We start from the raw sequence: 21,864 nt of genomic DNA, 5'->3' as shown, positions 1-21,864 counted from the left end.
GGATTTCATCTATAGGACTAGATGACAGGCCAGCTTATAAACAGTGTCTAGTGCCCCATCTAGTGGTTGTCTTTGGAACAAGCACTCTGAATTTTTCCCATGCATGTGTAAAAATGTCATCCTTGTGGTTTAGTCATGAGTCAGTCCTCAACACCTAATCCACTTCTGACCTGATTTGTGTGCAAACATGACTTTAAACCTTCACAAGGAGTTTATTCAACACAAACAACCTGCGGGCTCTGACACACTCGCTCACCTTAACTGGAGACACACTCCACCCACACACAGCTTTCTCATGTCACAGACTCGTGTCACATTTTCTCTGCTCCAATCAAAAGACTGAAAACCACACGAACGAAAGAGAGCGAGCTCAAACTTGGAAGTATTTCAGTAACATGCAATTATAAGGTGTTGACTGTGAAATGAGTAACAACATTACAGAAAGGATTCCTACAAAGATCAATAGGGAGATGCTTTTTAAACCAGAGACAGTCAATGCAACGCGCGATCTTCAGACACCTGACTTGCTGACTTGCTGCTGCTTTGACCAGCTGCTTTTCTGTGTTACTATGTTTAACAAAAAGTAGATCCCATCAAACCATTTCAAACCCCAAACATCTAACTGATTGAGGCAGCGGTAGACCTGCAACTGCTGTGTTCTGTGAGGTAAAATTACTGTTTTTGTCAGTGGAGTCTGGTGGCTTTGAGGAGAGCAAAGGAGAGAAAAACATCAAATAAGATCAATCGTTTCCATCATGTTGTCGGAGGCACTTTTAATAGACGTACTTTTATCAGGTGCTTTTGCATGTGAGGATTACATTGTCGCCATTACAGCCGGTTTCATTGCTGCAGGTTGAAGCAATCTACGCAGCAGCTCCGAAACTTTTGGAATTCCCTTTATGGAAGCATTTTTAGCCTCTATATTAGCCTTCATTTATTGCAGCGAGTTGCATCCTAAAACATTGCATGAAATGGGAATAATTGTATTCACATTCTCCATTACACCTGTGGGGAAACTGTCTTATCGTTTGTGTGTTTTATCCCCCCTTTAGTGGAGAGAGCGGCGCTGGGAAAACAGAAAGCACCAAGCTGATCCTGAAGTTCCTGTCGGCCATGAGCCAGCACTCCCTGGAGGTGTCGTCCAGAGACAGGACGTCACACGTGGAGGAGGCGCTGCTGGAGAGCAGGTCATTACTCTTCTTCTTATGATTTAAGATGTATTTATGACAAACCATGTATGTTGACAATCCTGATCCTCCATCACTCCACAGTCCCATCATGGAGGCCTTTGGAAACGCCAAGACCGTCTACAACAACAACTCCAGCCGCTTCGGGAAGTTCGTCCAGCTGCATTTCAGCCAGAAGGGAAACATCCAGGGAGGCAGGATCGTCGACTGTATCCTTTAAAACACACTCGGTGCTTCGTGTCAGACACTTCCTTTCCACTGCACATCTCCTACCCAGGTTAAATATACAGGAAGGACTCACTTAAACACGGCAAAGCTGCTTTAAGAGTAGAGATGGAGGAGGAGCCGATGCCTCCCATTAATTTATTAAGAAAACCCTTGAGGACAAATTGTCTTGATACTAAAATCTTACAATTAACTTTTTATTTAGCTGCTTTTTATAATAATTAGCAAACAAACTGGAACAGAGGTGAGAGAATTTTAAAAAACTGCATTAAAAAGCACAATTATTATGATTACAGAAGCTACTAGCTTGACAAGCTACTAGCTAGCTAATAGGTCCATTCATTTCCACTTTAATACATGTTTCCTTTTTGTCTTCTAAAGCCAAAATACATAAAAATATCTTGTTGAAATATTTGTAAGAGGAAATCATGGCTTATTTTTAATCATACATAACTTTAGTGTTCTTCTTGAAAGGTCAGCGGGAAAGCTAACTAGCTTGTTTAGCTAGTAGCTTGCTAATATGATTCGTACAAACTTGGAAAGTCACGTCTGCTGCTTTGCTTGAATTGTTCTGTTTGTTTGTAGAACATAAGCTGAAGCCATTTAAAGTCTGTTATGTGCCTTGACTGACGTTTTTCTGACCACAGACCTCTTAGAAAAGGTGAGAGCCCGTCCTCCTGATAATCTGTCGTTATGTTTGAGTGCCTTTTAAGTGACACTGCATTAAAATCAGAATTCCTGTAGGCGTCACCTGTTGGTGTGAAAAGCTTCATCCTTCACCAAGAGCAGCTCACAGGGGTTACATGGTATCCATTTTTAAACCAAGATTCTGCAGTGATGCTGTTAAGAAGGACATCACTCCATGCTCCTTTACACTGAACCAAACAACACGAGCATATTGCTCCCGTCTGTGATTTTACAAAGCACGCCGTCGTTCAGGCGTCTAGTGTGAGGTCTAACTTACATATCAGGTAGTGTTGATGCTTTCTAAAGAACAGTAATGGTTATTTACCATTTCTATTTAATACCTGTTGATCTCGTCCTCTGCTCGGATGGTAAGGGGCTCCTGAACCTTACTGGCTCAGCGATTCACAAACCCTTAGAGCATAGCTGCTAACTACTTCTTCTTCTTTAGATTGGATGATAATCGCTGGTGGGTCACTCATATAAAGCTGGTTCACCCATTTATACAGTAGTGACTCTGTTAAAGTGAGAACAAAAATCCCCCCTCCCATTCTGTTTTTATTAAAAAGCCTATGCAGAACAAGGCCACAACATTTCAACCTTTAACAGGCTGTGTAAAAGAGGCTTTAGAGCTAAGACCTCTTCAGAAACGTATCAACAAACATCTGCAGAACAGTAGTTGTATCATGTGTCTATTCATGCGCTCCATCACTTTGCCAAAGTTAAACTAAAATCAGAGCGTCTGAGGGTTAAAGGAACATAAGAGTGGAAAACAAAAGCACGCAAGGAAAACTGGCTTATTCTGAGCACGCCGCCTGCTCTCTGTGAAGGATGAAACTGCGAATAATTTAAACTGCCGCAGGCGCTGGTTTGACGCTGAAATTATACATTCTGTTTTGAGCTCACCTTTAATACGTGTTCATGTTTGCTTTGATATTAATATTTGATTGCTTAATCGCTGTTCCTCCCTTTCTCTACAGAACCGAGTGGTCCGGCAGAACCCAGGAGAGAGAAACTACCACATTTTCTACGCCCTGTTAGCAGGAACCAACACGCAGCAGAGAGGTTAGTCACTTCACACTGAACAGAGAATTATAATATCAAAACAGATTATTATGTAATAAAATTGTGTGGTTACGTTATCACTGTTTGCATTTGTATTTGTGCTTGTTTGTGTTCTTTCAGAGGCGTTCGGGTTGACTCAGCCTGACAGCTACCATTACCTGAGACAGTCCAGCTGCCTCGCCGACAAGACAATCAACGACAACGGCACATTTCTCGATGTTCTGGTACGCAGGAAACAATAGATGTGATCACTAAAACATCCACCTGTTAATGCACACATACACTGCATAAATACACTTAAGTTGCCACAGATTACTTTGTGATGATTTAATAAAAAAAATGTAAATTAAATATGCACCTGTAGAACGTGTAGCTACTTGAACTTTTGATCAGCTTCTTCTCCGTGTGTTTGTGTTTCCCAGAATGCAATGCGAACGATGCAGTTCACAGAGGAGAACATCGGGGAGATCCTGCGCCTCCTGGCGGGGATCCTCCACGCGGGGAACATCGAGTTCATGACGGCCGGAGGAGCGCAAGTCTCCTCCAAATCAGGTTAGAGAGTTTCTCCTCACATTCAAAACCTTCCTCTACCTTTACCTTTTTTAAAAATCAATCATTTTCTCTGTCGCTGTCACTATTTTCCAACTTCCAACGATTGTGTAAAATATTGTTTTTATATGGTTAGTTCAGATCCCAAAAGCTGTATTTGTGTAACATACTATAACGTTAAGAAAACTAACAGATCGATGCAGCGGTAGAAAAGCAGCTTCTGTGTTCTGCAAGTTTAAATCCCTGTTTTTGTCAATGGAGTCTGGTGGCTTTAGTAGAGGGAGATGTAACAGCTTTTCCTGTTTCAATAAAGGGTCTTCCTCTGTAACAAAAAGGTCTAACTCTGTAGGAATCCTTTCTGTAACGTTGTCAGACACTTATAATAATCTGAGCCTGTGCCAGTGGACGTTCATTTGCCAACAGGGATGTTGTTGTGACTATACAGCCCGTTTCACGGCTGCCGGTTTGAAACAATCTACTTTTTGTACCAAAATGAAAGTGAGAAGTGATTCGAGTTCTGAAGCGTCTGCTGATGATGTTTGTGTGTCGGATACATCAGCAGCTCTCAGCCGGACGTCAGACCTCCTGGGGCTGAACTCGGATCAGCTGGCCGAAGTCCTGACACATCGATCCATGATCCTCAGGGGCGAGGAGATCTGCACACCGCTCACAGTGGAGCAGGTCAGTGAACTTCAGTCATCCCCTAATGTGTGTATAGACTCCATCAAAGGTCAAAGGTCAAATCTGCCATCATTGTTTTTGGGCGTTCAAATACCTCTTGAATTCATGCAAAATTAGTGCATGTTTTCATGCACTATATACCCATGTTTTTTATTCATTCTCTGCATAGCTTCTGCAGCTGGACTTTGAATTCCAGTATAACTTTATTCACGTTTATTCTGCCTGGTGACTGAAGTGTGTGTTGTTTCTGTTCCTCTGCAGGCGGTCGACTCCAGAGACTCCATGGCCATGGCACTTTATTCTCAGTGTTTCAACTGGATCATCCGCAAGCTCAACAACCGCATCAGGGGCAGAGACGACTTCAAATCCATCAGCATCCTGGACATCTTTGGATTTGAGAACTTTGAGGTGTGTTTGAGCTGGAAGAAAGATTTGCTCATCGCGCTGTGAGACACACAAAACAATATATTCACTCAGACCAGAAGATCATATATCTAAGGAGGAAATAAGACTGCATATTCTGTCAGGGATTAATTCAATTCCAATTCCTCACCAAAGCATGCTCGATTAAACCCAGTAATGCGACCTTTTGTTTACCTTTTCCCTCTTTTTTTAATCTGATTTCAATCTTTAATCAAGGAGTCAGTAAACAGACCTCAGGGGCTCCTTGTTTTTCAGTCCATTAAATCTGTTTGTGTCTAATATCTGCCTAATTTGCTTCCCCACAGGTCAACCGCTTTGAGCAGTTCAACATCAACTATGCAAATGAGAAGCTTCAGGAATATTTTAACAAGCACATTTTCTCCCTGGAGCAACTTGAATACAACAAGTAGGTGGAGGCTGTTTGAGCTCGTGACGAAGGACGCTTTTGTTTTTCATTTTCAAACTCTGTCATGTGATGTTTCTCTGCTTCTCCAAAGTAAATGCGTGTGGTTCGTACGCTTATCTTGCCTGCAGGCTTTAAACAACACACATTTGTATTTAAATGGATTTGTACAACAAATGTCAAGAAGTCAATCATTTTGTTTCTGGCTGCTTCCTGCAGGGAAGGCCTGGTTTGGGTCGACATCAACTGGATGGACAACGGAGAGTGTCTGGATCTGATCGAGAAGGTACGATGATGTTTCTGTGATACCTTTTAAAACAAATATATTACAGAGTCTTGTTGAGACTGGTGAGATGCTTTGTTGAGGATGATATAACTTGTAATATTTACCCAGAGTTAGGTTTCTGAAGGTGTCTTACAAAAGGAGGGGACATTTATGAAGGATAAACATTAGAAACATTACTTGTATGACAAACATAGAGAAAGATCACAACAGACAAGTCAACAATAAAATACAAGCAGGTGTGATGATAAGAACAACTAACCTGATCATGATAATGACAATCTCTTTGTGTGTTGCCATAGAAACTGGGTCTCCTGGCTCTGATGAACGAGGAGAGTCACTTCCCCAAAGCCACCGACGACACCTTACTGGAGAAACTCCACAGCCAGCACTCAGTACGACCTTTTGTAACACCGGTTTAAAAACATGACTTGGCTTCACATTCGATGAGTCGCTCTCCTTTATCTTCACTTTCCCTGGACGTGATGTCACAAACTGTCTGAACTTTGGCCTCAGTTTTCAGAGTCACATCTCATTTACTCTCTCGTGTTCAAGCCTGGGATTTTTTTTACAAATTCAACCAAAAATCTGGGCGGGTTTATTTTATATGGCTTTCTAACTCATAAAGTCTTGAATATATGAAGTCATTGTTAATATTGTTAGCAGGTGTTGCTTAAAGATCCCTGCATTAAAACTGGAGCAAACAGCCTGGCTTGATTTAAACACTGATGTGAGTGCATGTAGTGAAGAGGTAGAAGCACTCATATACATTTCATTAAGTATTTTCTTGGCTGAAGTTTTGCAGCCTTGTTAAACAGCGACATGATGGATAAAACACTCTGATATATCAAACCCAGACACAGGAAGACTGTTAAAAGCCAGCTATGGGAGCCGGTCATTATTACGCATGATTTCTGTCGACAGTTGATGAGCTCGGCCGTCAGGAAGCAGCCGTAGAAAGAATTACAGACAGGACGTGTAATTATTTTTCCTTTGTGACTTTGTGTGTGACATTACAGAGCAGCAGGGTTTGTGATTAAGCTTTCCTTTCTCCTGCTGCAGAAAAACCCTTTCTATGTGAAACCACGAGTGGCTGTGCACTACTTTGGAGTCAAGCACTATGCAGGAGAGGTGAGATCCCAACGTCTGCTGTTTGTAAACCACCAACTGATCCTTTAAAGTGATCAACTTAAACTAGATATCAACAAAGGAAAACACCTTTAGGTTCCTTTTTAACTCTCTGACGCCCCCTTGTGGCTGGTTGCAGGTGGTGTACGATGTGAGGGGGATGTTGGAGAAGAACAGAGACACTTTCAGAGACGACATCCTCAACCTGCTGAGAGAGAGCAGGTAGGGCTTTCGTATAGATACCATAAAGTATTTGTATGTTTAAAAAGTCAGTTTATTAAGTTTGGTGCATTAAAGCTATTATAACTATTTCCTACTTTTACTATTAAACCCTGAAACTTTGTGCTGTGCCCTACAGAATGTTTGTTTTCTACTACTCTGCACATTTCCCGTCACGTGTTCCCTAACTACCTCTCTTTGTTTCATCAGGTTGGACTTTGTCTACGATCTGTTTGAGCACGTATTGAGCCGAAACAAACAGGACACTCTGAGGAGCACCTCCAAGCACAGGCGGCCCACAGTCAGCTCCCAGTTTAAGGTAAGTTACAGACAACATGTTTGCTGCAGAGGCGTCTAACTCCAGCTGTGCTAAATATCTGAAGCGTCTGATGGCTACAAACACGACGCTTACAGTGCAGGCCCTATGCCATTGTCTATGCACAAAGCATGCTGGGACACATGGCAGCTGCAGACAAAGCTGGCAGAGCAACAAGAAAAAAAAAATTCAAATGTTGCTCACATCAATCAGCCAATCACGCTGCAGCACTGCTGACTTTCTGCAAATGCTTTTTTTTCTTTTATCACTTAGTGTGCTAAAAGAGGAACCGCGTTGTATCTCCAATCGAATTCTTCAACACCACTCACTATTTAACACTTGTTCTTGATTAATTTATGTCATAATTATCCACCGGACGGACAAAGAGTTTCTACTGTTTCATACATAAAACAGCAGGAAGTGGTAGGATTGACGAGGCATGTTAGTTTACACAAAATTGTTCACATGTAGACGGCAGAAAACATAAAGGCTGATTCAGGCCGCGCTGCTCAAAATTGTTATCACTCGACTCAGAACTCACCTGAGCGCTCATTACTGGCTCCACTGCAGGAAAAGACTGAACTGTATTTTGATTGTAGGTTGAGCACAAGCCAGAATAATTCACTCTCCCGTTTCACCCCAGGATGTTTTAATTCTGTGTCGGGCATAAACTCATGCTCATTTGTACCTGAGCGATACTGGATAGTACAACTTGAGCTCCCTCTCCCTGCTCGCTCATGCTCTGCTCCTCTCACGTGCTCTGCAGCTAACTAACGCTAACTTGTGTAAATAGTTGTGCCAGTTGTTGTAGGAGATGCAGCAGTAGTAGAAGCGATGGAGGTTAAAACGGTCGTACTAAAAATGTGTTTGTTTTGTTGCAGGACTCTTTGCACTCCCTGATGGCCACACTCAGCACTTCTAACCCCTTTTTCATTCGATGCATCAAACCAAATACCCACAAGGTGAGTGCTGTTATTCATGATCACACACACTCGGATGCACACATCATTTTTGCCCTGAGCAAACATTAAGCGGGGCAGGATGTCGGAGCGGTGAAGTGTCACAGAGAGTGTGTGTGAATCGTCTGTCATTTAATAGTCAGTCCTCCCCCACCCACCAGCAGCAGACAGGAATGAGAAGTGTCTAGCCCTTTCGTTGCCCTTTGACCCCAGGTTGCTTAGCAACAGGCCGTAGTAGAGGAGAATGTGGGGGTAATGTACACAAATGATATACAGGATAGAGTGGTGGGATTCACCGACTGCACTGTGACTGGAGGCAATATTTTGTGGATGTAAATATAACACATTGTTTAGGATACTCTCTTTTCAAGGGTCCCTGCCTACGTGGCTGCAAAGTTGATAAATAGAGAGCAACATAAATGAAAATAAAATATGCAACAGGTACACAAACACTGTCTGACTGGAAAGCATTGATGGTCAAATGAAAGCATGAAATACAACGTTGTGTTTGAAGTTCTATCACGGCTTTATTTTGAAATCAGTGCATAGCTGAGTTTAGGCGCAGCTCCTCTAAAGGCCACCAGATGCTAACTACAAAAAACAATTATTAGTACTCCTATGGCCTCCTTCACGAAATGACTGCATGGCTTTTGCGCCCGCTAAACCTGTGCAAATACACAAAAAGACGTCTAATTCTTGAAGCCCACGCTTCAGGGTTAATCAATCAATCAAATCAAATTTTATTTGTATAGCACCAAATCATAACCAAAGTTAGGTCTAGGCAGTACTCTTTGTCATGTTATTTAGAGAGAGAGCCAGCATGAATCCACCATGAGTAGCAACATTCGTGCATGCACCCCAAAGTGCGCTGCAGAGCAAACAGCGTCTCTGTGCTCTGGTGCCGTTTGCGTCTATTTAAATGAGTCGTTATGAAACATTCGGGGCAAATTTGGCCCCTTTCTATCCAAAGAGCCTCGTGGCAAAAAGCACCTAAATCACAAACGTGAGCGCTAACAGCACCGAGCAGTTAGAGTGAAAATATTACCACCTGCAGAGAGCTGAAGGTAACTGCAGCGCAGTGTTATAAGGTCTATCACGCAAAGAGTTTCCACTGATCATGACAAGAATTCCACCTCAATATGCTAATCGTGAGATCAATCATTCTGGGGCTGTTAGCAGCTGCAATCCATTCTTGTGGAGTTCTCCTCATAGTGTCAAACGTTGGTCTTCTTTGTGCAAAAAAAGGCGAAAATCAGGACAAGCAAGAGAGAAATGGAGCGTGACATTGATTGTTGGTTTTGTCTGTTTGATTGACAGCTGTTTGTCAGGCCGTCATGCTACCTTGCGGTGGTTGTTGTCTCCTCGTAGCGCCCCAACACCAACTCTGTTTGTTCTGTATTTAATATTCTGGCATTTAAAGGCAGTGTGAAAACATCCCCTCTGCAGTCTGTGGTTTGAATTGACCGAACTCCCCAGGCGGCTGGAGTATTGACTAACTCATTGGCAGGACTATTCTTAGATCAGTGTCTTATCGACGTCCGTCTGAACGCTCGGTCGACTCATTAGCAACATCAGCATCAAGTGTAATTAAAGTTGAATTACTGTCAGTTCTGCTGATCGCTGTTGTTGGTAGTTATTGATGAAAGCTTGATGCATGGTGTTTGTGAGCAGAGGATTTGTCCTGGGTAATTGTTTGTTGGTTGGAAACAAATGAATCTGTTTTACAGATGTTTGATGTTTTCTGTTACCACAAGGTCTCTGGTCTCATTCCAGTGACAGCCATCACTGTGATAGACAATGTACAGATGCAAGCTGCAAGTGCATTATGGTAACCTGTTGGTAATTTTTATATTATAGAGTGTAAATATGTTCAAAAAGTTTTGGAATTGTTCCAGTAGATCCGTTCAGCCAGCAGCTGTGAAACAGGCTGTAATGGCTGCAAAGTAATCAAAGTAAGGCTTATTTTTTCAGCTGACTGGCTCAGATTGTGTCTGACAACATTACAGAAAGGATCCCTGCAGAGAGAGACCTTCTTGTTACAGAGGAAGATGATTTTTATTAACCAGAAACAACTGTTACATCACTCTCTCAAAGACACCAGACTCCATTGACAAAAACACTGATTTTACTGTTGCAGAATGCGGGAGTTGCTCTGCTTCCACGATCAGGTTAGTTTGTGTTATTGTGTGTTAAAAGATTAGATAGGTTAGATAGGCGACCATATGCGAAGGCAATAATCTTCGATGCGGCGGCACCTCCCCTCGGCCCCTTACCGCGTGTCACTCTCTCTCTTCCCCTGTTTCCAATGCTGTCCACAGTCCTCTCTCTCTAAATAAAGGCCTGAAAGTTAAAAAAAAAATGTGTTTGATCTGAAATAACCATTTTAACAGTTTTTGTCAATGTAGTCTGGTGGCTTGGAAGCGAACGATGTCAGGCTGTTTCTGATTCAAAGAAAAGCATCTTACTTTAGCAAAAAAAGGTCTATCACTGCAAGAATCCTTCCTGTAATGTTGTCCGATACAAACAAAATCAATGACAAAAACAAGAACCTTTAGTGGAGAAATATTCAAACTAAATCCCCTTTAATGTTCTCATGGATAAAAAGATACATGTAAAGATAAGATGCACACTGTGGGTCCTCTGGGAGACCAGCTGGACAGCCGGCGTGTTTTTATGAGGCGAAACTGGACCGTCTGGACTCCCCTTCTGATCCAGTGTTAAACAAGGCTGGATGATGACTTTTGAATGGGGCTTAATGTAGTGAGTGAAGGAGGATGGAGGAGGGAGGGGGGGTTAGGGCCGCCCCAGGGGAAACAAGGGTCAGTCCGACACGGCACGCGGCCCCTAAAAGCCCCCGAGAGGCGTCCCTGTCATCTGCCTGTGTGACTCTGAGCAGGTGTCAGAGGGGCAGGAGGGCACTGAGATGGAGGGAGAAAAAAGGACGAGTGTGTGAAGTATAGAACAATTACACCGCTAAGGATCAACCCTTCAATGTAACAGCAAAGTCAACACTTTGACTGAACATGTTGGCCAGTGAGGAGAGGTTCACTGACTGCCTAACAGCCTATTTTGAGTGCAGTGATGTAACGGTGTGTTATAAAGCCTGCAGGGACTCCTGCAGATGGTGAGTGGAAATATCAATATATTGACTGAATGCATAATAGTGTGGACAGACTGTTGGCTGCTAATACGATTCGGACACACGCTCACATTTGAGCATGCACTGTACACTTTTAAATAGTCTCAGGGCAAAAGAGTCCCACCAGAAAGTTACATCAGTGATTGCACTCGCAGTCACTCTGCAGCGTGTCCTCACTCAACAGTCTGGAGAGTGTCCTGCGCAATGTTATGCACAGTGTTCTGTGTGTAGTCCTACGATTGCCTTGAACATCCCCTTTTGCAAATACCGACACTTTTCCACAGCCGTCCTGCGGTGTCTCATAAAGACGCTCAAGGTAGCTTTGCTGAGCTTCTGTCCCCTGAATGTTTCTTCCTTTCAAACACATTGCTAGGTCTGTTTGAAGTTAGCCTTTAGTGTTTGGATTACGGTACACTTTAGCTTCTGTTTGTCTGTTAAAGGGTCTGTTCCTTTAGCTTCAGGAGCTAAAGTTAAGAAAACACATTTTGGGAAAAATAACAACTCAACATTGACTATTGTTCAACATAGGATTTGAACCGCTGTCTCCTGGGTTAAGGTCCTGCAAGCCCAAACTTTGGTGGTCTTTCTACTGCTGTATGTCAGCTGACATCCTACATGATGAAGACAGGAGCAGTTGCCCTTTTAAGACTGCTGCAGATGGGTTTCAGTGGAGTTATTTGTAAGCCAGGTGCATCCTGGTTTAAGTTTATGTGAGTTACATGCAAAGAAAGGTGCTTTTTTTGAGTGGTAGCCTGCATTCAGCAACATAACATAGTTTTTAGTCTACCTGCACACGCCACACACCTAAACGTCAGATATTCACTTCTTATTGTACTAAAGAAGACCTCGTAGGAGACTCGTGTCCAACGGTATTTTTCTCCACAGGTAATCTTAGCTTTGCATTCAGGATCTCACCCGTGCTATCCTAAAGCTGTCCAACTAACCTTTTAAACATTCTAGCACAGAAATTAGCCTGTTAGTAAAAGCTTAAGAATCTTTTCCTCATTAAAAAAAACTTCTAATGTTTTATGTTGAGGTTTCAGAAGTGAAGGAGTCAGATTGGATTAAAGGATGATGAGCAGATTTCAGCTCTACAGACGTTTTCTGTTTCTTTGTGTCTGTAAGGCAACTCCACCTTTTCATGCTCTCACACACACACGTTCATAAAAAGCTGTCGTCTCCTCTCTTCTGCAGGCATTACGGTGTGTGTGTGTGTGTGTGTGTGTTTTGACAGTTATAACAGCAGCCATAGACCCTGATCAGGGACTATTGATTTTTGTTGTTGTTGTCAGCAGGACTGGACGTGTGTCGACAGCACATTGCGCGTGTGTTTGTGTCTGTGGAACAGACTGCATACCTTACAGTCCCATGAGCACGCATCTTTGAATACAGTGAATTATCAGCTCTGGTTTCCAATATGATGCTGATGCTGATGTGCCTTGAAGCTGCAGTCTTTGTAATGGCCAACAGGAGGCGACTCTACTTGCTGCAAAAAGAAGTCTGATTGCATAGAAGTCTATGAGAACACAACCCTATTTCTTAGTGAATGTAACACACTTTCCTCATGAGTTTTGGTCTCGATCTCTAGTTTCAAGTCTTCTTCAACACAGCACGATGTTCATGTAGTCACTGATGCTCCCATTGAGAGTTAAATAAACCAAAGAGCAGAGTGCTTTAGGGCGTGGCCACGTGAGAGGAACAACCAAGTCATCAAGGGTACAGACATAAAGCAATGACTGTCCATCCTCTAATCCAGTATGGTCACCTCCGGCTCCACAAAGCTAAAGAGCAACAGCCACAATTTAAAATTGCCAAACTTTAAAATGGTAGCACACAAATGTAAGCAATGTCCACTTGTTATGGTGCCAACACAAACCAACAGGCTGTCTGAGGCAGCGTCGCACCAGTTCATCGGACCAGTCAGCTGCAGTGAGAGGACACAAAAGTCACCACCACGTTTGAATGTAAACAGCCTGCTCTCTCTCTCTCTCTCTCTCTCTCTCTCTCTGTCTCTCTCACACACACACACACACACACACTCTCTCTCCCTCTCTCTGTAAGGCCCTACAAGTGCACAAATTAGCCTCAGCAGGAGACGCATAGCCATGGCAACCACAGCCCTCCCTCTCTCCACACAAAAAGGGGAGTGGAGTTTGAAAGCCTTTGTTTGACTCAGTGGAGGCAGAATGTGTGTGTGTGTGTCTGAGCCGGTCAGTGTGCTGAGGGGCGACACACACACACACACACACACCGAGAGATAGACGGCAGCTTTGGGAAGTTTTCTGTCATTTCTGTCTCGGATCTGATTTTTAAAAAAACCCTGAAGGACGCGAGGCGCGGAGCTACGATGCACGGTGAGACCTGATGCATGCTTTAAATGGGACGCGGTGCATTCAAGTGCACGCTTGTTGCACGAGGGTTTGAGTGTCCACAGGAGGGTTTTAGTGCCGTGGAATGAGCTGCGATGCAGCGGTTCGGTCTCAGCGACATGACAGATGCACAAAGAGACTTTCAGGCAGTTTGATTTTCAGGCTTTTGCTTTCAGATGTCTGATTCTTTCTCACTGTTAGAGGACGCTCCGGCTCTTTAAATGAAGGACAACAGTGTTGGCCAAAGGGGGTTTTCAGTGACTTCAGTGGTTTTTGCATTTTGCTCATCAGAAATAAAACATTGCTGCAGCAGTAACTGAGAGCAATACAATCAATATATGGGCTGCTTTTCAAACTGCAAGGGGCTTAGAAATGCTTTAAAGGTGTGAGAGCTGTTTGATCTTTTTTCTTTTTAAAAAACAAAAACAAAGAGACCATAAAAGATGATAAAGCTTGTTTCTTAGTTATTTATAGTCATTCTTAATGTGGCCCATAAATAACGTTATTGCTGTAATGATATAATGCCTGCCATGCACAGGACGAACAGACAGTCCCTCTGATGTTTCCTGGTCGTCGTCTCTTTAATCTGACTTGAAGGCTCTCTGTCAGGAAACGATGAGCACTGAATTTCTAGAAAACGTTTGACTTGAAGGAAAGCCTGCAAGTGGCTGATTTTTCACTCCCTGTGAGTGTCAGAAGGTAGAGTAGGATTGCGGTGGACTGTTTAGTTAATGGCCTGATAATTAGGGGAAAGTTGTTTGTTGTGTAAGCAAAGCTCCACTCCTAAGAGGATTTCACTTCTGTTAGAGGGCTACAGGATATCACTGCTGGTGAGGGTGGAGTCATGCCAGGTCATTTTAAATCCCTTCAGATGCTTTAAAGACAACTTGTGCAAATCAGCTTGTTTCCAGCGTCGCCAAAGTGAGAAATGTGTCATTTTTTGATCTGAGTAAATGACGTACATTTGCGTTTGTGACTTTTTGGTCCGACAAAAAGATGCAACCTGAAGATGTCACCTCGGCCTCTCACGCTCTCTCTCTCTTCGCGTCTGAAAGACATTTTACAGAAAAACCGAATTGCTTAATTGAAATCACTTGATGCGTCATCCCCAGACTATGGCTGCTCCTCGTCCGCCTCACTGAGACCTTCACAGTTTCTCTTTTTAAAAGGCAGACCAGCCTTTTACTTTTTCTGACCTTCTTCGTGTTCCAGTCAGTGCAATATATCTCTATATTTCAGACTGATGCTGATTCAAGAAGTTTTGTTCAGTAGGGAACAACATGCAGTAAATTGCTTGTAGTATTGTTATAAAGGCTACTGACTCTAATAATCAGTCCCTCTAGAAAGCTGCTATTGAGCAAATTCAAGCTTTCCCCCCACGAGCGTCAACATGTACATCATCACCAAAAATTGATCTTCATAGGTCTGTAATGTTGTATCAACATCTGAGAGTGTCGTTTACTGTGCCTTTAATATGTTTGGAACACCACATGCTCCGACAGAACGCTGATCCGTTCTAAGGCTCCGGTGTGATCGTCTCTCTTTCATGATCCTCAAACTACAGAGTCTTTAATGACTGAATCCATGATAACAAATCCAACACTCGATGTCTTCCAGTGAATGTTTATCCATGTTGAAAACTGTTCAATTAGCCACTTCCTGGTGTCTTTTACTTTCCACCAATCAGAGGCTCTGTTGCAGATGTGACTCAGTGTTGATCTCAAAGAGTGTTTGTACAGTGAGACAGTAATCACCTGTCAGGAGATGCCTACCTGAACGCCCTCATCCAGGTCTACCCTCCGTCCCGCCCACTACGCTCCGCCAATGAAAGGCGCCTGGTACTCCCATCCCAACAGGGCCCTAAGTCTCTAACTAGACTCTTCTCCTCGTCGTCCCCCGGTGGTGGAACGAGCTACCAAACTCCGTTCTTTTTTTATTGGTTTAATCTCAGTGGCACTGCCTCTTAAGGTTTCCTTTGTGTTGTCAAACCCTTAAGAACTGTTCTGCACACTGGGTCAGGATTAAATCCAGGTCGGGGATTAAGGTTGGATTTCTGTCCGTCTATGGGTGACAAACATTGTTCCAGGGATTCCCCAAAAACTCAGGGAAGGAGCCCCACTGAGCAGTGAGTGATAATCCCTGATAACCCCCCCCCCCACACACACACACACACACACACACACACATTCAGACCTGGACGCCCAGAAGCAAACAGGACAGCCGACAAAGAAACACTCTTTGGGTTCTGGATGTTCTTAGATGTTCTTAGTCCCGTTTAAAGCAAGAATGTTGATCCTTCCAAAGCTTCTCACGTTAAAGACGCCAAACAGTTTCTGGTTCCAGGTTAAGAAGTGTGACTGCTGTTCTCGTGTGATTGGAAAACCTCTGGCTTCAGACAGTTGTTTGGACCAAAAAAGCAGATAGACAGCGTCATAATGGGTTTTTGGAAACAGTGTATAGTATGTACCGAGGTGCAGATTCATCAATAGTCATTAAAAATAAAAGGTCTGAGAGGACTGCACCACAGGCCGTCTGAAGAGACGGTAAAATCTCATGTGATCTTTTGATCTTTTCCTGCTGCCTCTGTGGACTGCATGTTTATACGACAGTTACTGCAAAGCAGCCCAAACAGCATCCAGATTAACGTCTTTGGACCGCAGTGTTTCAGAACCTTTGGATAGAAGTCCCAGAGGACAGACGCACAGATGCATACCGGTGGCCTCACTGCTTTCTTGACTTTATTTGCATCTCCAGCACCTTCCTTGCATTCATAGGTGCACTTCCTAAACACCTGTCAATGACTTGATGGTAAATATATTTAATATGGGAGTATTAGATGGCGGTCTGAAAAGTGTTTAAAGGAAGAAGATTCAGGTTCAGGAAAATGCAGCTCTCTGTATCTTCTTGCTGGCGGTGAAAGATTGACGTCTCATCCAGAGTTCGTTTGTCCTCCGTGTCTCCCCCCGTCAGTTCCCAGCCCCCTTGGGAGCCGATCACCACGCCCCCCTATTGTCCTTTTCAATGCCCCGAGCCCTGAGTCTTTAAGCGGGGAAGTTTGGCTGAGAAAGACACAGATTTTACTCCTCGGGCTATTGTTGTCACGGCCCTGAAGAGGCCTGAGATGGTTTGTCCGCCTCTGGATGCCGATTTACATCACAGTTGTTCTCAGCTGATGGATTCTGGACTCTATCTGAGTAGTTCCAGATCCAAGTTATTCTGACTACTTATATACAAAACTGTAATTTAACACAACTCCTAAATTAAGGATGTTCTTCCACCTCTTAACGGAGGCCCAAATAACTTTTAAACCAAAGAACAAAGCACACGTTCCAAACGGTTCCTACTGGTTTGAGACTGACACCAAGTGTGGAACCTGCTTGTAGAGATTTGCACCAACAAGAGCTTTAACACGACACACATCACTGATGGGTGATAAGGTCGGGCTCGACTTTCCCCCCGGGGATAAATAAAGTAATTGTGATTCTCATAGTTGGGTGTCAGTTCACCATAAGGTGTTGGAAGCAGCCAAGATCAGGGCCAGAAAAGTCAGGTTGTTCCACACCAAGCTGGAAAACTGTTTATGGAGCTGCTCTTGTGGATGGCTCCATCGTTATGTTGAGATGAATCAAAACTGTTGGTTAGAAGTTGGATATCTGTTGTCTAAAATGTCATCCTATCTTGCAACATGGACATTTCCATTCATTAAAACTAGCTGTCTCAAAGCAGGAAGAACATCCAAACCACTACGACTTTAAATCGGCTTTTTGAATCAGCAAGCAAAGAGGGAGTCTGCAGCATCATCTGCATCATTCTCTGATTCAACCTGTACACGCTAAAATAACCCGCCGAGTTTTCAGACTAAATGTGGTCAGCAGGGGGCTCTTTGATGCCGGACGCTGACGTTAATGTAGAAAATGTTTCAAAAAGAAAAGGGACTAGAGGGACGTAGCCGTACTCTCAAAGACAGAAAGACATCCTCTTCACACGTGATACTTTATAAAGTCAAAGAGCATCGTTCTTTGAAGGACCCATAAGGAGTTTTTCAGAAAGGATACATGGTGGTCCCAGTTTTAGCGGTCCATTCTCACTTCAGCCAGCTCTAGGTCAGTCATTATGAGGCATCACTGAATAGAAAGGATGGAATGGACCTTTCTGACACCCAAAGCTTTTCTGTTTTGCTTTGACGCAGCGTGAAACGTTTCAAATTCTGTTTCGGGAAAAAAGTGATAGAAAAGGAGAAAGAAAGCAGCAGTTCAACTGAACATGTTGATCAGGATGATGTTAAAGCCCCCAAAAAAGAGGTTGTTGACAGCCAGAATGCGGGCAAAGAGAGGAAACGATAGAGATAGAAAACAAGGAGCAAAGAAAGGCAGGAGGCAGAGGGCAGCTTCCTGACAGCGCTCGGCTTTGTACGCTGCGGCCGGGACGTATGCAAATGGTAGTTATGCAAATGATGTCCCCTCTGCGGCCGGTGGCTCTTAAAGGGCGCCATTCAATCACCCAGCGAAGATCTGGTGGTGAATTGGCCTGCCTTCATCTCAGCAGCTCAAATGGGCCATCAACGGGCTATCAGGGGAGATGGGCGCTGAATAAAGGGGGCATTACGAGCGTGTATGAAAGCACCCTCTTATTCCGAGCCCCCGTACGCCCACTGAGGTTACAGGGTGACAGGGGTCCCCGGGAAAATGGCCTTCACTGAAAGTACTTCTGTATGTGATAATGGTATCTCCATGCCCAGTGTGTGTTTTGGAGGGTTCTGATTTGTCGCTGGCTGCTGCTGTCGTACGCACTTCTCTCTCTGGGTTCAAAGTTGTGAACGAGCGGTATGCAGCGGTGATGTGTGTGAATGTCTGAAGGGGTGGGAGTGGCGTGTGGTTTGACGGTGTCCGCGCGTAAAGGGAATTTAAAGAGCTGCAAAAAGTGTCTCATTTGTTGAAGATTGTGAGGCAGCTTTTTAGCCTCTGGTGTCTCATCGTTTTGGGTTTGAAACACGTCAGCTGTCTGGTTCCATCTCACTGTTTTCATCAAACAACCGACAACCCAACTCGCCAAACAAAACCATGTTGGCGTTTGTTTATTCCCGCTTCTATGCAGGATGCAAACAGCTTACATTGACCCCGTCATCACAGAGAAGTACCACATGTAATAACAGAATTACACCTACGTCACACACTGTGGTGGATAATAGCCTTCACATTGTGTTTGGCCTCCTCGATTGTCAATAGTGTTATAAGAGCAGCTGGCGGCATTGACTGGACTCAACTGCAGAGGAACATAAATCAGAGTCCTGTGGATCGGCTGCAGGACGCTACAACATATTAAATAAGATGTTTGATTAAAGCAACAAATGCTGCATATTGTCATTTAAAGATGTTGGAAATATACATATTCAGGCCACGTGTGAAGTTACAACTCTGACATTAAAGCTCCCCTATTGTGGAAAACTTGTTTTTCCTTGCCCATACATATACTTTAGTGATCCTGAGACTGTGGAAAGCGAAAGCCTCTGGGTTGTTTCCATAGCCGAGTGGGAAAGCACGTGCTCCAACAAGCCGTCTGGATTTTGCTCCTGCTGTGACGTAATAACAGGAGTCGTTTGCATAATGCCCGCCTCCACGCTGGATAACAACTCCCCTCCCCTCTGCTGTCAGTGCGCGACAGCCGCCATTGTTGTACTTCGCTACTGCAGACTCGGAGATGTCGAAGGTTTGTCCGATTCGCTAGCCGCTAATATAGCCGAGGCAACCACATACACACACAAGGCGAGATATCACAAACACGTTGGAATTTCAACCTACTGCTCATTGACATCCTGCTGTAACCGTTGCTGCAACACTTCAACAGCAGCGGGGGTCAGAGTCGGGATCAAACATGTGCGGTCTGCTTTTGATCCTGCGAGTGGCTCTCCATGAGTGGCTGCCATGTTTGTTTAATGGATTTCTGCATCTGCGATCAGGCAGCCAATCAGGGCAGCGCCTCATTAACATGTCATCCCCACCCCTCTGCTTCATATTTTAATCCTTGCGTCTCTTCCCTGTTTGCCTTTAGATGCCTGATCAGTTCGACCAGACGTTGGTTCTGAACCAGCTCAGATATTCCGGCATGTTGGAGACGGTGAAGATACGACAAACTGGCTTCCCCATCCGCAGGCCTTTCCAAGACTTCTGCACCAGGTGTGTCTCTGCATCACCTCAGTCATACATCACTCTGACAGAAACTCATATCATCTTCTATTTTTATAGCACTGATATAATTAGCTGTGTCCGCGCGGCTCTAATGTAAGGATGCATGTCCGCTTAGGGCTTCCGTAGAAACTCTACAATAACCTGCAGATTTTTGTTAACATGAAATATTCTCTGAAAATACTGAACTGCAGCGCTGAATTCAAACCCTGTGTTTCACTTCACCTCTTCTTCAGGTACAAGGTGCTGATGCGAGGGGGGATGATGCCTGATGACCCCAGGGGGAGCTGCATCCAGCTGCTGCACCTGTACGACAGCAGCAGTGCAGAGTGGCAGCTGGGCAAGACCAAGGTGAGAGACACACGCTTTTAATCCCTCACGCACAGGAAGTTGTTTTAACATCTCTGCGCCCTGTTCTTAAAGCTTGAGGGAGAGTCTTCTTAAGTGTAACGGTTACAGTTCTGACATGCAATTTTTCTCTCCTGTGTGGAGTCTGCATGTTCTCCCTGTGCATGCGTGTGTTCCCTCCGGGTTCTCCGGCTTCCTCCCACGGTCCAAAGACATGCTCGTTAGGTTCATTGGTGACTCTAAATTGTGAGGAAGAAAAAAAAACCCGCTAACACCTGGCTTGTTTGCAAGTGGGAAAGGCTACAATTGGCATTCAGACCCGGGTCAAATGACTCTGCAGTAGAACCAGGTAATTATCGCCTCAGCTCCGATCGACATTGATGGGAACACAGAACCTGTGTTGACAAGCTAATCTCCGCCCCCTTTCCGGCGCAATGCTATGCTCCGTCAGTAACTTCTTCGACTCATCTCAGCTACAAATACCCCCCATCGTTCCAAATTTGGCAGCGCCGAGTTTGATAAACAGACTGAATGAGTAAAACATACAATAAAGACCTAACCACTGTAACATCTTCAATGTTTACGTGACGCAGCAGAAAAGAGACCGACAGCAGTGAACTCCACTGGCAACAGGAACAGAGACAATCTGCATTTATAAGCGGGTCTTCCCGGGTCTGAAAAAACCTGCGTCAACATGCTAAATGAAAGTGGGAAAGGGGTTTCTGTGTCAGGCCTGTGATTGACTGGCGACCAGTCCAGGTGTAACCCCGCCTCTCGCCCAATGACAGCTGGGATAGGCTCCAGCCCTCCGCGACCCTGAACGGGATAAGCGGTGTAGACAATGGACGGATGGACTGATAACTGTGTGGCATAAACAACATGCCCAGCCCAAAAACCAAGTAGACACATTAATAACAGAAATCATGTTGAAGAAATAAACCATCCTTACGTTTCCTCCAAGCTGTAGAAACAAAAGTGGCCAACGTATGAACACTTTCAGACTAACATGGTTTAATCCCTCATTAATCCCTATAGTGGAAATCTGTATATAGCAGACACGTGTAGGTCGTATGCACGGGAAACAAAGTACAGTTAGGGTCTCTGCCCAGCTGGTCTTCAGGGTCCTCTTGGTCTCTGGTTACTCAGACTGTATGTGCCTCAGGAAGGCAGTTATATTCAGTCTGTGGGTTTGGGTGTGGTCCTGTTGTTGTCCAGCAAAAGAACTTTACATTTTGAATCTGATTGGATGCAGACTCACGTTGCCGCAGAGGGACGCCAGTCCTCTTTAAACTTCCCGCTGCTCCCCCCAAAGGCTTAATTTGGCTTCATGCATCTTACAAATGCTGCCTGATGAAACCATTGCAGAGCTCAGGTACCTGTGTTACCGCAGGCTCTGAGTGTGTGTTTCCTGTGGTTGTGTGTTTCTGTGTGTGTGTGTATGTGTGTGTGTGATCATGTATAATTGAAGTCCAGAGCACCTGAAGCGTGGAATCCAACAGTTATTGGATCCGGTCTTCATCCCCTCGGTCTGTTGCTCTCTGCCTCCAGATCAGGAGGAATATACCTGCTGCCAGTGTGTGTGTGTGTGTGTGTGTGTGTGTGTGTGTGTGTGTGTGTGTGTGTGTGTGTGTGTGTGTGTGTGTGTGTGTGTGTGTGTGTGTGTGTGTGTGTGTGATTGCTGTGGGGAAATGACAGATGGGGGAC

At 44.3% G+C, this 21,864-nt stretch overlaps 1 protein-coding gene across 1 annotated transcript in view; it reads left to right on the top strand.

The window, feature by feature from the left end:
• Positions 1 to 21,864, top strand: part of myo10 (myosin X) — a 122,103-nt gene that overhangs the window by 84,613 nt on the left and 15,626 nt on the right. Inside the window, exons 5-21 of the mRNA XM_069684645.1 lie at positions 1,053 to 1,187; positions 1,272 to 1,396; positions 2,060 to 2,073; positions 3,077 to 3,161; positions 3,282 to 3,385; positions 3,584 to 3,713; positions 4,273 to 4,391; positions 4,653 to 4,799; positions 5,120 to 5,220; positions 5,437 to 5,503; positions 5,803 to 5,895; positions 6,563 to 6,631; positions 6,768 to 6,850; positions 7,058 to 7,166; positions 8,045 to 8,125; positions 19,679 to 19,803; positions 20,049 to 20,163. Of these exons, the coding sequence (XP_069540746.1) occupies positions 1,053 to 1,187; positions 1,272 to 1,396; positions 2,060 to 2,073; positions 3,077 to 3,161; positions 3,282 to 3,385; positions 3,584 to 3,713; positions 4,273 to 4,391; positions 4,653 to 4,799; positions 5,120 to 5,220; positions 5,437 to 5,503; positions 5,803 to 5,895; positions 6,563 to 6,631; positions 6,768 to 6,850; positions 7,058 to 7,166; positions 8,045 to 8,125; positions 19,679 to 19,803; positions 20,049 to 20,163 (1,702 nt within the window). The remainder of the gene's footprint in view (positions 1 to 1,052; positions 1,188 to 1,271; positions 1,397 to 2,059; positions 2,074 to 3,076; positions 3,162 to 3,281; positions 3,386 to 3,583; positions 3,714 to 4,272; positions 4,392 to 4,652; positions 4,800 to 5,119; positions 5,221 to 5,436; positions 5,504 to 5,802; positions 5,896 to 6,562; positions 6,632 to 6,767; positions 6,851 to 7,057; positions 7,167 to 8,044; positions 8,126 to 19,678; positions 19,804 to 20,048; positions 20,164 to 21,864) is intronic.

The sequence above is a fragment of the Semicossyphus pulcher genome, unplaced genomic scaffold (assembly GCF_022749685.1).
Source record: "Semicossyphus pulcher isolate SPU_LCO1_2020_fin unplaced genomic scaffold, fSemPul1.0.p SCAF_7, whole genome shotgun sequence".
Taxonomy (NCBI): domain Eukaryota; kingdom Metazoa; phylum Chordata; class Actinopteri; order Labriformes; family Labridae; genus Semicossyphus; species Semicossyphus pulcher.
Note: the sequence above shows the minus strand (reverse complement) of the source record. Positions and strands in the feature narration are given on the sequence as shown.